This window comes from Lynx canadensis, chromosome B4 (assembly GCF_007474595.2).
Source record: "Lynx canadensis isolate LIC74 chromosome B4, mLynCan4.pri.v2, whole genome shotgun sequence".
Lineage (NCBI taxonomy): Eukaryota > Metazoa > Chordata > Mammalia > Carnivora > Felidae > Lynx > Lynx canadensis.
This window is the reverse complement of record NC_044309.1, coordinates 83707659-83722179: the sequence shown is the minus strand read 5'-3', so window position 1 is coordinate 83722179 and position 14521 is coordinate 83707659. Positions and strand designations below refer to the sequence as shown.

Genomic DNA, 14521 nt, shown 5'->3' with positions numbered 1-14521 from the left:
TATAGGCTCTGCACTGACAGCAGAGAGTCTGATGCGGGGCTCAAACTCATGAACCATGAGATCATGACCTGAGCCAAAGTCAGTTGCTTAACCAACTGAGCTACCCTGGTGCCCCCATAATCAAATTTTAAAATAACCACATGTAGGGGCGCCTGGGTGGCGCAGTCGGTTAAGCGTCCGACTTCAGCCAGGTCACGATCTCGCGGTCCGGGAGTTCGAGCCCCGCGTCAGGCTCTGGGCTGATGGCTCAGAGCCTGGAGCCTGTTTCTGATTCTGTGTCTCCCTCTCTCTCTGCCCCTCCCCCGTTCATGCTCTGTCTCTCTCTGTCCCAAAAATAAATAAACGTTGAAAAAAAAATTTTAAAATAACCACATGTAATAAAAACAAATCACAATTTTTTTTAAAATTCAAATAATAAAAAAACGCAAGTACAACATAGAAAATACAAGAATGTAATTTATTTGCCTTATTTACCAAATGGCTAACTGTAAAGTTACAATTTTTGCCTTGGAGTTTAAGGCAGTTTCACTTTTACCACAGCCACTTTTTCTGAACATACGCTAGAATCAGCATCTTCTGTGTTTTAAATGTATTTAATTGATCATTTACATTTCATATATTTGTCCACTTGAGAACAGTATTTTCTTCATGATCACAGAAGCTCCATAACATAAAATGTCATTGTCTTCATATATTTGAGTAATACCGATCACGGTTTTGAAAGTCTCTATGAGCATATCTTGCATAAGTCTTGTTATGTGGGATCCTTCCAAAAGGTTCATGGTCATTGAAACAAGACTCGAAAACTTCATCAACGGCCTTTTGAGCTACTTCTTTGCTGATATTCCTAACAGCCAGGATAGAAAGAATGGCTCTGTCTCGCACACAAGTCTAAGGAGAAAGAAAAGTATGTGGCTTTAATTTTATATGAAAATTTAATCATAAAATAATATTTTATATAATGTCTAACCACATCAGAATTAATTCCCTTTCATATTATTTTATAAATTTATGTCATTCTAAAGAAGAAACATTGGAGTGCTTGGGTGGCTCAGTCTGTTGAATGTCCAACTCTTGATTTCAGCTCAGGTCATGATCCCAGGACTGTGGGATCGAGTCCTGCATTGGGCTCCGTGCTAAGAGTAGAGCCTGATTAAGATTCTCTCTCTCTCTCCCTCTGCCCCTCACCCTTGCTTGCACTCTCACTCTCTCTCTAAAATAATAAAATAAAATAAAATAGAAAAAAAGAAAGTGGAAACATAATTCTTAAATTATGGAATATGTTAAACAGTCTAAAATTATTTAGGTATAAGTAAGACCTCCTCCATTTTTTTCATCATTTCCAGTAATATAACCAGACGTCATTCTCTGAAGTTTCAGGCAGTCCAACAAACAGTCAGTCCCAATTTGCAAATATCAAAACAAAACAAAACTCTATAAATAAGGTTCTGGTTGGATTTTTAATAAAATTTAAATAGATTTAAAACATACTTTACTTCTATGTCTCTCTCCTCTACTTTTCAGATGGCCCATACTAGATAACTCTTCCTTCAAGAGGGGCGCTCTCCCATGGAGGCAAGAGGAAACCACACATGCACACACAGAATTTAAAGGCGTCTTAATTTTTCAGGGGGGAAAAAAAAATCAAACAACTTTTTTTTTTTCCTGAGCGTTCTTTGCAATGGGTACCTAAGAAAATAATTTATCTAATGTTACACAGTAATAGGCTAGAATTTCTCAGTACCCTAAATATGTTAGGTCCTGCCATTCCAATTCTTGGAGACTTTTAAATCAATTTATTTCTCCACTAGGCCCAAACTAAAGCTCAAAATAATAGCATTTAACCTTTTCATGAAAAATAACCAAATACTGGTTCTTATGGCTGTGCATCCTGTCAATCATTCATTTTCTATGTGTGTTCCCTATTTTATTTCACCCTGGTTAGCATGCCTGAGCCAGAGATGCTCACTAGTATGAAAATATAAATCAGTGCTTTTGACCTAAATTACACTAACCAACGATCTTAAAAATACACTCCAGGCAGAAAGGAAGAAGAAAGAGAGGAAGAACCACCTGGAGCTATGACAACAATTGCCAGAAAGAGGAAATTTCTCCCTTCCAGGAAGAAAAAGGATGGTAAAAACTTATCTCCTGGAGCTACAGTTTTGGAAGACACATGTATAGACCACAGGTCAGGTTTAATTCTTCTCAAAATATATTTCTATTAAAACTACAATTTCAGGGGCACCTGGGTGGCTCAGTCGGTTAAGTGTCTGACTCTTGATTTCGGCTCAGGTCATGATGTCACAGTAAGATCGAGCCCCATGTTGGACTCTTCACTGACAGCACAGAACCTACTTGGGATTCTCTTCTCCCTCTCGATCTGCCCCTCCCCTGCTCACTCCTGCACACACACACACACGTGCTCTCTCTCACGCTCTCTCTCTCTCTCTCTCTCTCTCAGGGAGGGTAGCAGGGTCCTGCTACCTCCATATATTTTCCATCCTGTTGCTAGTTCTATTCATTTTCTGCTGTTGCTACCCAAGGGAAAAAGAGAGACTTATCATAATCAAGTCTGTGCCAGTTCAAAGCTCTGTTATCACATCGTCAGGCCTGGAAAGGGGCGCTACCAGCCGTAATCTGTGCGGCAGGGCAGTCTCTGTCAAAAGGTATTACTTTTTGACTCAAGAATACTGTGGTCATTTCAAAATTTAAGTCCAGTACTGCTTGGATAGAAGTAAGACAGGCTGTGATTTCACGTCCATTCTTTATCTCCCCCCCTTCCAAAAGTACCCCAAGAACAAGATTGTAGTTCTTTTCACTATTAAAACCTCTCACTTAGTCACACAGCTCACCCATAATTACAAAGTAGAACTAGGGGCGCCTGGATGGCTCAGTCGGTTAAGCATCCACCTTCGGCTCCAGTCACGATCTCCCAATTCATGGGTTTGAGCCCTGCATCGGGTTCTGTGCTGATGGCTCAGAGCCTGGAGTTCACTTCAGATTCTGTGTCCTACCTCCCTCTCTGCCCCTCCCCCTCTTGCACTCTGTCTCTCTCTGTCTCTCTGTCTCTCTCTCTCTCAAAAATAAACACTTAAAAATTTTTTTAAACAAAAAATAATAATAATAAAATAAAAAATAGAACTAAATTCCATCTGTTTGCCTTACACAGTATGTATTTTGTATTCTTTCCATATAAGTAGTTCTTTCAAATTTCAAATGCTAAATGTACTTCTCATTTCTTTATTCATCATTTCCATTCATAGCACTCTGGAGGGTAAGCGATTTCATGTTAGTTTTACCTGATGGTGTTGTTTTAATCCAAAATGCAACCTGAATATTTCATTCACAAGTGAGCAGTCTCCACTAAGGTTAGCAGCTCGAACCTATCACAAAGACAGGTGAACAAAAGGAAAATAAGTGCTCATGCTCTATAAAAATTGTAAGAGAATCTAACATTAGCATGTTTTTCTGAGAATAGACTTTTAAAGAGCAGATATCTATGAGCTATACTAGACAATGCAGAATAAATGGGCTGGCGGGGGGCGGGGGGAGGTCAATCATTTAGCAAAGGGAATTTTCAAAACTTTATACAATAACCTTATTGAAAGAACTAATTTCTTTTGGAACCAAAAGTCAGAAAGTTGGACGTCAGAGTTAAAGTCCACGCTTTCTACAAGATATATTTCTATATATTACCAAAAGGACTTCAAGAAAGCATGCTTTCAAAGATCTACAAAGTGAATTTCAATGTGAGCATAAAATTGAATACATCAGTATCTAAGACTCTTTGAGAATATGAACCTCCTACCGCTAGCCCAAAACACCGCAACTCTCTTGGAACCTCCCTTAAGCCTGTGTAAATTCATGCCTTCCTCCAGGGCATCAACTGTCCTATGAAAAATTAAGTTCTTGAAACTTAAGTTTTTAATTTTTAATTTTTCAAAGAATCAAGAACATTCTACACCTGTCATGCTATGAGCATGACAGCCTGAAGTTAGGGCATATTTTCTAATTTACTATATTTTTAAGGTAAAATGTAGCTTCAATAGATGAAACAGTCTTCTAACTACCGATATAGATGCTACAGCCAACCTGGCCACATTTTTGCCAAAGCACTGCAGCCAGAAATAGCCCACTTCTTGTTACTTCTACAATACCATGGCCTCGTTCCTCTGAGGAGTTCGAGGCACCTAACACACTTGAACTGGCTCACAGGCATTCATTCTCATAACACCCAAGAGAGAGACTTATTAAAAACTCAGGTTTCAGTGTACTCTCCAAATAATATGAGTTGTAATTAGATGCAATGGGGCTGCTTATTCATTTCAAGGGAGAGAGAAAATAATCTGAGTTATAAAGCATCAGCTTGAAATGTATATTCGTTTTTTTAACTTCTCAGCACATTGCACTCTTCAATTAATGAAATGCAAGTATTAAATACATACGTCTAAGAGCATAAATATATCGTGCTTCTGAGAACAATCCAATGTGCTTAATACTAAAAAAAACTTCTTACGTTGTATTTTTGAGGCTAAATGTTTTACTCTCAGGCAAGCAAAGAGCTTTACCTAGAGGAGGGAGCACAACAAACCCGTTAAGAACTCGGGTTGTAATTCTGCCTCTGCCACTTCTGAACCCATGGATCTAAAAAATGCCTCGCTTTTGACATATATAAAATGGGGATGGTAGCATCTACCTCAATGGACTGTGGTGAACAAAGTAAGAATCCACAGAAGGAAAAATAGTTTATAATTATCAAGTCACCACTAGTATAAAATTTAAAGGTTATAATTCAGACAATTCTAAAAAGATGCTTAAAATGTCTCGTGTCTCAAAATTGTGTTCAGTCGTTAAAAACGGAAACCTAAGAATGGCATGGAGCCACGACAGTAAGAAAAGGAATATGTTTAAGTAAATTATGCTTCAATAAAATATCCAAACTCAGAGTGCTCCCAGGGGGAAGATCTTTTACGATAAGACTCACCTCCGAGCAGGCCAAATGTCTGACATCGGTGAACCAGTGGACGTGAGCACGACAGTGATCAAACGCATGAATGAGCTCATGGGTGACCACTCTGTTCATATGGGCCTGATTACCGATGTTGTTCTGGCATAAAACAATCTAGGAGGCAACAAAATAAGGGAAGTTCCATATTTATAATATCCGCTCTCTTTTTGTAAATCCCATCTTCTCACCAGCTGGGCAGAGCCTTCACCCACCCTACTCCCTCAACCCTACACCTACCTACTGATCACGGTCTGGCTCTAATGTACCCGTTCCATTAAGCCTTCCCAGTGACCAACTTCTCCCTCTTCTCTCTCAACTACAGCAGCACTTAAATGCCATCCTCGGTGAGCTGGTGGACTCCACAGCACCATATTAGGAGCGGGCTTTGGAATGCAGCAGACAGGTTCAAACTCCAGCCCCACTCCTTACTAACTCGGTGACCTTGGGCACGTTTCTTAACCTCTGTCTCTGTGCCTCAGTTTCCTCAACTATAAAAAGGAGATCATGAGAGTACCTACCTCAGAGAATTGTGAGAATTAAATGAGAATATATGTAAACTGCTTCTTATCAAGTTTCTGAATGAGCAATGAATCAACAATGAATGACCACCACTGTCTCAGTCTACTAGAATTGCCAGGAAAAATCCTCAGAAAGACCTTCAGAAAGAAGTGCAAAAAGCCAACAGCACACTGAGCAGGACCCTATAAGAATAATAAAGACATGAGGGATCCTAGTAATAATAGTTACCATTTATTGTGTACTTACTATGTACTATGTTCCAGACACTGAGATATGTGCCATTCATCCAACATGAATGATATATACATTCATCCAACATTCATCCTTCAACTAATATTTATTGAGATCTACTACTTATAATTTATAACTAAAATTTATAATATATACTAATGGCCCTAGAAATTAATCAAACAGTTGCCAAAATGTTAAATACGTGCAATGACAGGTGTCATGAAGAAAAACCCAAGATGTCATGAATGCATACAATGAGAATGCCTGACTTGGTCTGGAGGATTGGGAAAGGCTTCTCTGCAGAAGGAATGTTTAAATGAGGATCTCAGGGATGACTAGGAGTTAAATTTGAGGGTGGGAAGGAAGCCTGCCAGACGGAGCAACCTGTGCAAAGGAGAGGAGCACTTAAGGAACAGAACGAGAGGCTGGAAGCAGGCCCGTATTGCTGAAGCACAGAGCTGCAGGTGACAGGCATGAGATAAGGCTGGTGAGGTCCGCTAGAGCCAGATCACTCTGTATCCTGAGAACAGTGGGAAGTCACTGAAAGGGAGTAGTGAGACAGGGAGGTGCTTTTGTTTGTTTTTATCCTTTGACTCCAGTTGTAAAAATAAGCAGATGACCAAACTGGGTGCCGAGAGACTGGTTGAAGGCTAATGAGGTATTCTAGGCAAGAGATAATGGTACCTGAGCAGGGACAGTAAGACCCCCCCCCCCCAAAATAAAATATTTAGGAAGCAAATTAGACAAAAGTTAGTGATAGAATATGGGAAGGGAATCAGAGGTACAAGGATGATCTCTACATTTCTAGCTTGGGTAACAGGATAGATGGTGGTACCATTCACTGAGATATGCAAAACTACAACAACACCAGGTTGGGTGGGGATAGGGGATGGTATAAATCATCAGTTTGGACTCGAACAAATTTGTGAGGTCTCGGGTGCCTTTAAGACATCCAAGTGTAGGTACTAAGTGGGCATCTGGATATACAGATGTAAAGTTCAAAAGAGAGCTCTGACCTAGGAAAAGAAATGAGATCCCCTTGGCAGAGTACAGAGGAAGAAAAGAAGGGGATCTAACACTGAGGATTAAGAGACTTCACGTGTAACAGCTGGTAGAGGGAGGTGAGCTAGCAGAGGGTCATATACTGGAAACCAGGGGAAGAAAGTGTCTGACATTACCTGCTAAAGCCAAGTGTATGCATATTATATGACCCAGTAATTCTGTTCCTAGGCATAGACACAGGAGTGACTTTTGCACATGTGCACCAGGAGAAGATGTGAAAAATATTCACAGCAGTATTGTTCTTAATAACAAAGTTGGAAACAATAAATACAGTAAACTGCAGTATAGACATACAGAGGAACACTATACAACAGCCAAACTACACAAACCAGAGGTGTGTACAACAACATGGAAGAATCTCAGGACGCTCAACAAAAGAATTGTTCCGGGAAACTAACTACTGCATGATTTCATAAAACTACAAAGTATCACACAGAACTCAAAATATTCCCTGTATAAAACTTAAAAGCCAGGCAACTAAATAACACATTGTTTGTACACAGAGATGGTAAAACTATTCAGAACAGCAGGGAATGATTATCACAAAAGTCAGAGTAAGAAAGGGAGACGAAATGTGATCCAAGAGGGGCACACAATCTTCTGAAATCCTGGCAATGTGCTATTTCTCAAATCTGGTGGCAGTTACACGGGTGCTCATTTTATTACTGTGACCAAAAGCATACGTATAGGTTTCTTGCTCTTCTGTGTGAATGAGACACTTCACAATACAAATTATAACTTAAAAAAAATAAAAGGAGTGCCCAACTATGCTCAACACTACTGAGAAGTAAGATACAAGTTCAAAATGTCCACTCTATTTAACCCCAAGGCCGGGGTGGGGGGGGGGATGAATTTACCAAGACCCACTTTGAGAGCTATTAGGGGTTGTTATTATCAGTTTACAAATGAGGAAACTGAGCATAAGGCAAACAGCTTGCCCAAGCCCCACAGCCAATAAGCAGGGGAACTGGATTTGAACTCAATTCTACCAGACTCCAAGACCCAGACCTCTCACTCCTATGCTGTTTTTTTTTTTTTTTCCTCATGATTACTGTGAAACAGCTATAAATAACCAAAATATATATAAAATTCCCCAGGAGGAAACAAGTAAGTATTGTTAAACAGGGTGATATGTTCAAGATGGGAGGTGTTACTTATAAAACCTTCATCTACCCTCATCACATGAGGGTAATATAATTCTTCTACCAACTCCAAGATACTGTCAAAACTCTCCAGTTACTTAAAACTAATAATATTTATTGAATGCTTACTGTGCTTACTATGCTAAGCACCTTCCATGAGGTATCGCATTTAATTCTAATAACTGTTCTATGAGACAGATATAATCATTAGCCATATTTTCCAAATGAGAAACCTTATGTCCCTAATCAAAAATGTTCAAAGGTATATCACTTCTCACCAGGTACAGGTGAAACTCTTTAAGCATTCAAAGCCTCCCACCATACAGCTTACCTTTCTTTCCAACCCTATTTCCCCATATTCCCCACACAGTCTTGCCCTAGAAATTAATCAAACAGTTGCCAAAATGTTTAAATACGTGCAGTGACAGGTGTCATGAAGAAAAATCCGAGATGTCATGAATGCATACAATGAGAATGCCTGACTTGGTCTGGAGGATTGGGAAAGGCTTCTCTGCAGAAGGAATGTTTAAATGAGGATCTCAGGGATGACTAGGAGTTAAATTTGAGGGTGGGGAAGGGAGCCTGCCAGACGGAGCAACCTGTGCAAAGGAGACAGTTGCTACACTAGACAACATGCCATTCCCTAAATATACTTTGTCCTTTCCCAATACACCACCTTTGCTCATGATACCCCTTCCGTGGGCAATAGTCTTTGTCTTCTTTGTCCCTGAAGAAGCTTTATATGCTCTAGCTGAATCTGTTGGTATTTTTCATTCATATCACAGTCCCATTGTGGTAACTACACCCACGTAAAATAGTTTAACCTCCCTCAAATTTTTATCATTCTGTGTTCATGGCTCATCTCCCTTAGGAAAGCATAAGCTCCTTAAGAGTAAGAACCATAAGATTCAGTTTTTGAATCGTACACAAAGTCTACCAAACAGAACGCCCAGCATGTGGAAGGTGCTTAGCAAACATCAGGAAAGAGAACAACTTGGCAAAAATACCTACCTGAGATGTTGAAGCATCAAAACCTCCACTGACATTTCCATCACAGTCTTCACAAGAAAAGTGTCTTTCTTTGTTAACAGCACTAAAAGGCAAGAATGGATTAAAGAAACAATGCGCAAAAGCAGTGTGCAAGTGGTGCGAGGGAAACAGCCCTGGGCAAGGAGTCGGGAGCCCCATATCATCAAGCCCTTTCAAAACTAACACCTTCAAGACTCAGTTGTCTCATCTGTAAAATAAGGAAATCATCCCTGCAAAATCTATCCTAGTTCAACTCCCATGACGAGGTTCCATCAAGCATCCGGTCAACTGATTAAGGCCACATTGGAAGTATGCTGGAGTTGCTATCCTTGGGCCAGACTGTGAAGAAGTGGACCTCAGATGTCACTTTCTCTAATTTCCTCAAGGTTCAACAACACCCGGAAGGCTCCTACATAACAAGCCGAGATTTCTTCTCCATGAAGGACGATGCTGAGGCTGGTAAAGCGGGAAAGCCAGGTTTGGTAATTACTTACAAGACTTTAAGTGTGGTCTTTACTAAATACCGGAGGTGAACGGTAGAGCCAGAGATTTAGAGTTAGGGCGGAAGATGTCTGAAGAGAGCCAGACCTGTCTGGAAAGAATGCAGAATCACCAACACCTACCATATGGAAAAGGCTTTGTGGCCAGAAGTGAAAAACTGTCAGAAGTTGCAGTTTGGGGTGTTTTTTGTTTGTTTGTTTTTAGCAGCCGGAATACAGACGACCACTTTAAATAGATTTACTTACCAACCTGAGTGCTTCATGGCATCAAGTAGAAGTTTGACGTAGGGATCTAGAAAGATATTTGATTCAATTAGGTATGCTAATCAGGAAAAAAGAGCACCAATTAAATTCTCCAAAAAGCAGTATAGGATATTATGAAAGAGTAAGTCATGGGCCGCCTGGGTGGCTCAGTCAGTTAAGCATCTGACTTTGGCTCAGGTCATGATCTCATGGTTTGTGGGTTCGAGCCCCGCATCAGGCTCTGTGCTGACAGCTCGGAGCCCGGAGCCTGCTTCGGATTCTGTGTCTTCCTCTCTCTGTCCCTCCCCTGCTCACATTGTCTTGCTGTCTCTCAAAAATAAGTAAAAAACATTAAAAAAAAAAAAAGAAAAGAAAAGTAAGCCACAAATCTTAATGAAGTAATACTACCTTAAAACTGGTAAAAGATGGATATGAAAAGACAAGCTTAAATTAACATAAAAATAAGTCCTTAATGAAATAAAACTGTGACACAAATACCAAGATGGATACTACTAAACATCTCAAATGATATCAAACATGCTTGTAAAGCCCATGTTTAATTACATGATCGAAAACATTGTATTAAAGCATATACCAAAAGAATGAGGGAATTTGGGGCCTCTCCGTAGAAATGAACTGCGGCACAGCATCCAGATGAGAGGAAGGGAGTAAGTGGCTCGTTGGCGTCTTTCCTGATCAGACCGCAGGGTAACAGTGTCCCATTCTAAGTAGCACACTCTAAACAGGACCTGCCAACTTCAGCTCTTCCCCGGGGGAAGGCAACTAGAACAGTACAGGACTATGCTCAGTAAGAAGCAAGAAAGGAGCTGTGGGTGTGGAGGTGGAAGGGAGAATAAAAATCTTAACTCGGACCACAATGGCCTCAAGTATCTGAAGGGCTGCCGTGTGGGAACAGATGCAGATAATATTTGTTCAGAGAGCAGAACAGGGACCAAAGAGTAGAAGTTACAGTATGAGAAAGGATTTCCCAACAATTAAAGCCGTGACTACAATATACAGGTAGCCACAAGGAGCCTCGAAGAACTGGTAACCTGTTCCAGCAGAGGTGTATAAACTCCCTAGTCAGTGATGGCACAGTGGTTTTCCAGTGTAGTGTGCGAAGGCCTAGATAACTCCTGTGGGACCTTCCACTGCTTTTTTTTTTAATTATTTTTTTAACATTTTTCATTCTTTTGAGAGACAGAGAGAGACACAGTGTAAGTGGAGGAGGGGCAGAGAGAGAGAGGGAGACACAGAATCCAAAGCAGGCGCCAGGCTCTGAGCTGTCAGCACAGAGCCCAACGTGGGGTTTGAACTCACGGACCACGAGATCATGACCTGGGCTGCAGTCAGATGCTCAACCAACTGAGCCACCCAGGGGCCCCAGGACCTTCCACCTCTAAGCATCTATTAGCCTGCAATAATTACGGGAAAGTAAAACAAACCCAAATGCCTCTAATATCAACTTTCCACATAGGGGTCTTATCTCAGCACACAAATGCACTGCATACCATATGACATAGGCAAAAAATTAGAAAACGAAACCAAGGTTTTTTTTTAAGTGCTGAAAGGAAAAACAAGTGAGTAAAAGAAAAGTAGGGAGATGAAAAAGACAGATATAGCTTACTACTTTAACTGCCCCCTCTTAAGAGTATGAACAGTAAAACAATTATTAGTAATAAGTGTTTTTAGTGTATATCAGGTGTCAAGAACCATATTAAGTGTTTTATTATTCAAGCAACTAAGAGAGTTTTACAAAGTTGAAGTGGGTCCCAAAGTCTATAGTACTCTTACTAAAATAATAATAGTTTATTATTATTATTATTATTATTATTATTGCAGGGAGCACAGTGGTTCAGACAGGACCTGCAGTATTTAGAATGGATTTGCTTTAAAAAAAAAAAAAAAAAAAGAGCGTTGGGTGTTAGATGTAAGTGATGAATCACTAAATTCTACTCCTGAAATCATCATTACACTATATGTTAACTAACTTGGATTTAAATTTAAAAGAGAGAGAGAGAGCGAGAGAGAACAAAGATCTCCCTTGAGGCCGGGTCCCAGGTTTAGGATTGTAAAGCTGTAAGTTGATGCTTTAATACCACTGACACTTCTCCCAGCATCCCTCCAGGGGTTCTTGCTAATTGAGACTTGCTAATTCCTACTGGGGTTCATGCTCAGCTCGCCACCCTCCTCACATCCTTTCTCTACATCGCCTCCACTGTTTGTCTCTTCCATTGTAAGCACAGTTAGCCATTACTCAGCTCCTGATATGGTCGCAATCTACCTTCATAAAATCCATTCCTCACAACAATCCTAAAAGAGGTATTTTTATCCCTACCCTTCCCTTTTTGTGTGTGCAGATAAGGATAAAGGAGATCAGAGAGTTAAGTCAGTCTTCCACACCTGATAAGGAGAGGGACCAGATCTGAACCTATATCCAACTCTGCAGCCCAGGTCTTTCTACGGTGTTCCACTTTCAACCTCTAAAATGCACCGTCCAGGGGCGCCTGGGTGGCGCAGTCGGTTAAGCGTCCGACTTCAGCCAGGTCACGATCTCCCGGTCCGTGGGTTCGAGCCCCGCGTCGGGCTCTGGGCTGATGGCTCAGAGCCTGAAGCCTGTTTCCGATTCTGTGTCTCCCTCTCTCTCTGCCCCTCCCCCGTTCATGCTCTGTCTCTCTCTGTCCCAAAAATAAATAAACGTTGAAAAAAAAATATTAAAAATAAAATAAAAATAAAATAAAATGCACCGTCCAGACCCTTACTCATCTTTGTATTTCCCCACACCAGAACTTAGGAGGCATTGGATACATATTTCCAAGTGAATACAACCTCATCATTCCCATTAGCCCCTTTCCCCTCCCCCCTCCCTGGATTCCCTAACATGCGGATAAACTCAAGAAGGCTGGAAAATCTCTAGGTGGTTGGCTTTTGAACTGTGATTGGCCAGCTATGAAATAGTAACCTTGCTTTCGGACAAGTAGGTTTAAGACTTCGATTTTCTAAATGTATCTGAAGTAAACTTAGGAAGTCCATGTCAATGTAAAGGAGTTAAGAAATCTCTAGTGTAATGTCCCTGGGGCTGGAGAAATTGGTCAGTTGTGTCCCTATTTAACCCACAGCAGTGATCCTTGACTCTTTGGGGGTCCGTGGCCTCTTCCAGAATATGATGAAGTTAGAACTCTCTCCCAGAAAAATGCACTCAGATGCATGCACACGATTTCGTAGTCCATTTCAGAGGTTTCTACGCTGGGAAGCTCATCCATGCATGAAGGTTAAGAACCCCTTCCAACGAAGGTAGTTTGCAAAACTGTTTTTGCGCTGCCGGCAGTAATGCCTTAATTAACGAGTCTCTTTAAAACTGCTTCGCCCACACGCTGAAGTCCCCATACTGCTGCATAATTTACATGAGAAATCAGAGGATCTATCAGACCCGTGAGTGTGACTGAAAAGGGCAAACTCCTATCCAACTCCTCCCTCAATCCACAAGCAAGAGTAGGGCTGAAAGGCCCCAACACCACCTGATAGGGAAACTGAGGCCCAAACCCCACCACCACCACCACCCCGCCCCCACGAGGCCGAATCTGTCCGGATTCTGCGCAGAGGTGCCTGAACCCTGCTCATGCCACACCTGGGGGTGAACCCAGAGACCCCTGCCCTCTGGGTCGCAGACACCACCCCGCCGACCCCCGGCCTCCGGGTCACGGTTCCTACTTGTCTGCAGCGTCTTCAGGAGCATAAACTGGCACTTCTGGTTGTTGGTGAAGAAGCTGGAAAGGAACCCTTGCTGGGGATTCCCCTGAGCCAGCCGCTCGGGGAAGACCTGGCACGCGACGTGTTGCTGCTGCATTTGTTCCCCCGCAGCAGAACCGGGCCCGCTCTCATCCGGAGCTCCAGCCATGCCGCCCGCAGACTTCGCCGCTGCTTCGTCCTGCCTCGGGCGGCCGGGTATGAGACCCGGGGAAGGCAACCTCCTTCCCGCCAACCGGGCCGCCCAGATCCTCCTTGTGCCCGGCCGAACCGGCCCCAGGCAGGGTGACCGCCACACACAGTATCTGAGGACTTTGCGGCTGCTGGGCCTCCGAGCCCAGCAAGGGACGCTGGGCGGGGCGAGAGGCGCGGGGAGGGGCGGGGCTAGAGACCAGGCGAGGGGCGGGGCCAGAGGCGCGGGAGGGACGAGAAGGGGCGGGAAGAGGCGGGAAGGGGCGGGGCTAGATGCCCAGGGGGCCGAGAGGGTTCGGGGCTCTGGATCGCCTACAGGCCGAAAGACTCGGGCCTGGCAAGCGCCCTTGCAGGCGTCTCGGACACTGCTGTGGGCTTCGCTGCTCCCCCTAGGCTTGGTTGGCCCGTCCTCGTAAGCGTGGTTATGCAGCCCGCCTCCTTGTGGACACGCCTTCCTCGGTACTGGCCACTAAGTCCCTTCAAGCTCCGAAGGTCTCAGGCACCGTCCCAGTCCCTTGCCTTTTCCAACCAGCAGACCAATTGCAGTCTGGCCCACCTGTCTCCTGACATCCCAGGCCATATTGAAAGCAGTACTTCTCAGAAACGTTTAAAAGCTGCAATTATAATGACTGGCCATCTCAAAATCCTCAAAATATGGGGCACAACTACTTTTTTTCTGTCTCACCTGGGCCCATTCATCCACCCCACTCTCTTGCCACCCCAAATAACTTTCTGATAACATAACACAACCAGTTTCCTTCCATCTCCAAGCCTTAACTCACTTCCATCTATTAAGCCCTTTTCCTCAGTCCTTATGATCCAGGTCGTGATCAAATCTACCCACT

At 42.6% G+C, this 14521-nt stretch overlaps 1 protein-coding gene across 8 annotated transcripts; it reads right to left on the bottom strand.

Moving 5' to 3' along the window:
- Positions 1-436: 436 nt before the first annotated feature.
- Positions 437-13817, bottom strand: ATP23 (ATP23 metallopeptidase and ATP synthase assembly factor homolog). Of its 8 annotated transcripts, none has more exons than XM_030323079.1 (8): positions 13449-13492; positions 9741-9786; positions 9489-9586; positions 8977-9058; positions 5530-5712; positions 4988-5125; positions 3303-3386; positions 437-891 (listed from the first exon to the last, which is right to left on the bottom strand). In XM_030323079.1, the coding sequence occupies exons 6-8, from the start codon at positions 5084-5086 to the stop codon at positions 688-690; spliced, it is 387 nt and encodes a 128-aa protein (XP_030178939.1). In that variant the 5' UTR covers positions 5087-5125; positions 5530-5712; positions 8977-9058; positions 9489-9586; positions 9741-9786; positions 13449-13492; the 3' UTR covers positions 437-687. The 8 variants fall into 8 exon arrangements, with proteins under 8 accessions (XP_030178939.1, XP_030178940.1, XP_030178943.1 ...); XM_030323080.1 differs by lacking the exon at positions 5530-5712 and adding an exon at positions 5249-5499; XM_030323083.1 differs by lacking the exons at positions 5530-5712; positions 9489-9586 and having other exon boundaries at positions 13449-13817.
- Between the last annotated feature and the right edge of the window lie 704 nt (positions 13818-14521).

Excerpts from the sequence above, each read along its gene's own strand:
- ATP23 (XM_030323083.1), bottom strand. The coding sequence starts at position 13,635 with ATGGCTGGAGCTCCGGATGAGAGCGGGCCCGGTTCTGCTGCGGGGGAA. Across the intron at positions 9,787-13,448 it reads CCTGAAGACGCTGCAGACAA|ATCCCTACGTCAAACTTCTA; the intron begins GTAGGAACCGTG and ends ATATCTTTCTAG. Across the intron at positions 3,387-4,987 it reads GACATTTGGCCTGCTCGGAG|GTTCGAGCTGCTAACCTTAG; the intron begins GTGAGTCTTATC and ends TCTTTGTGATAG.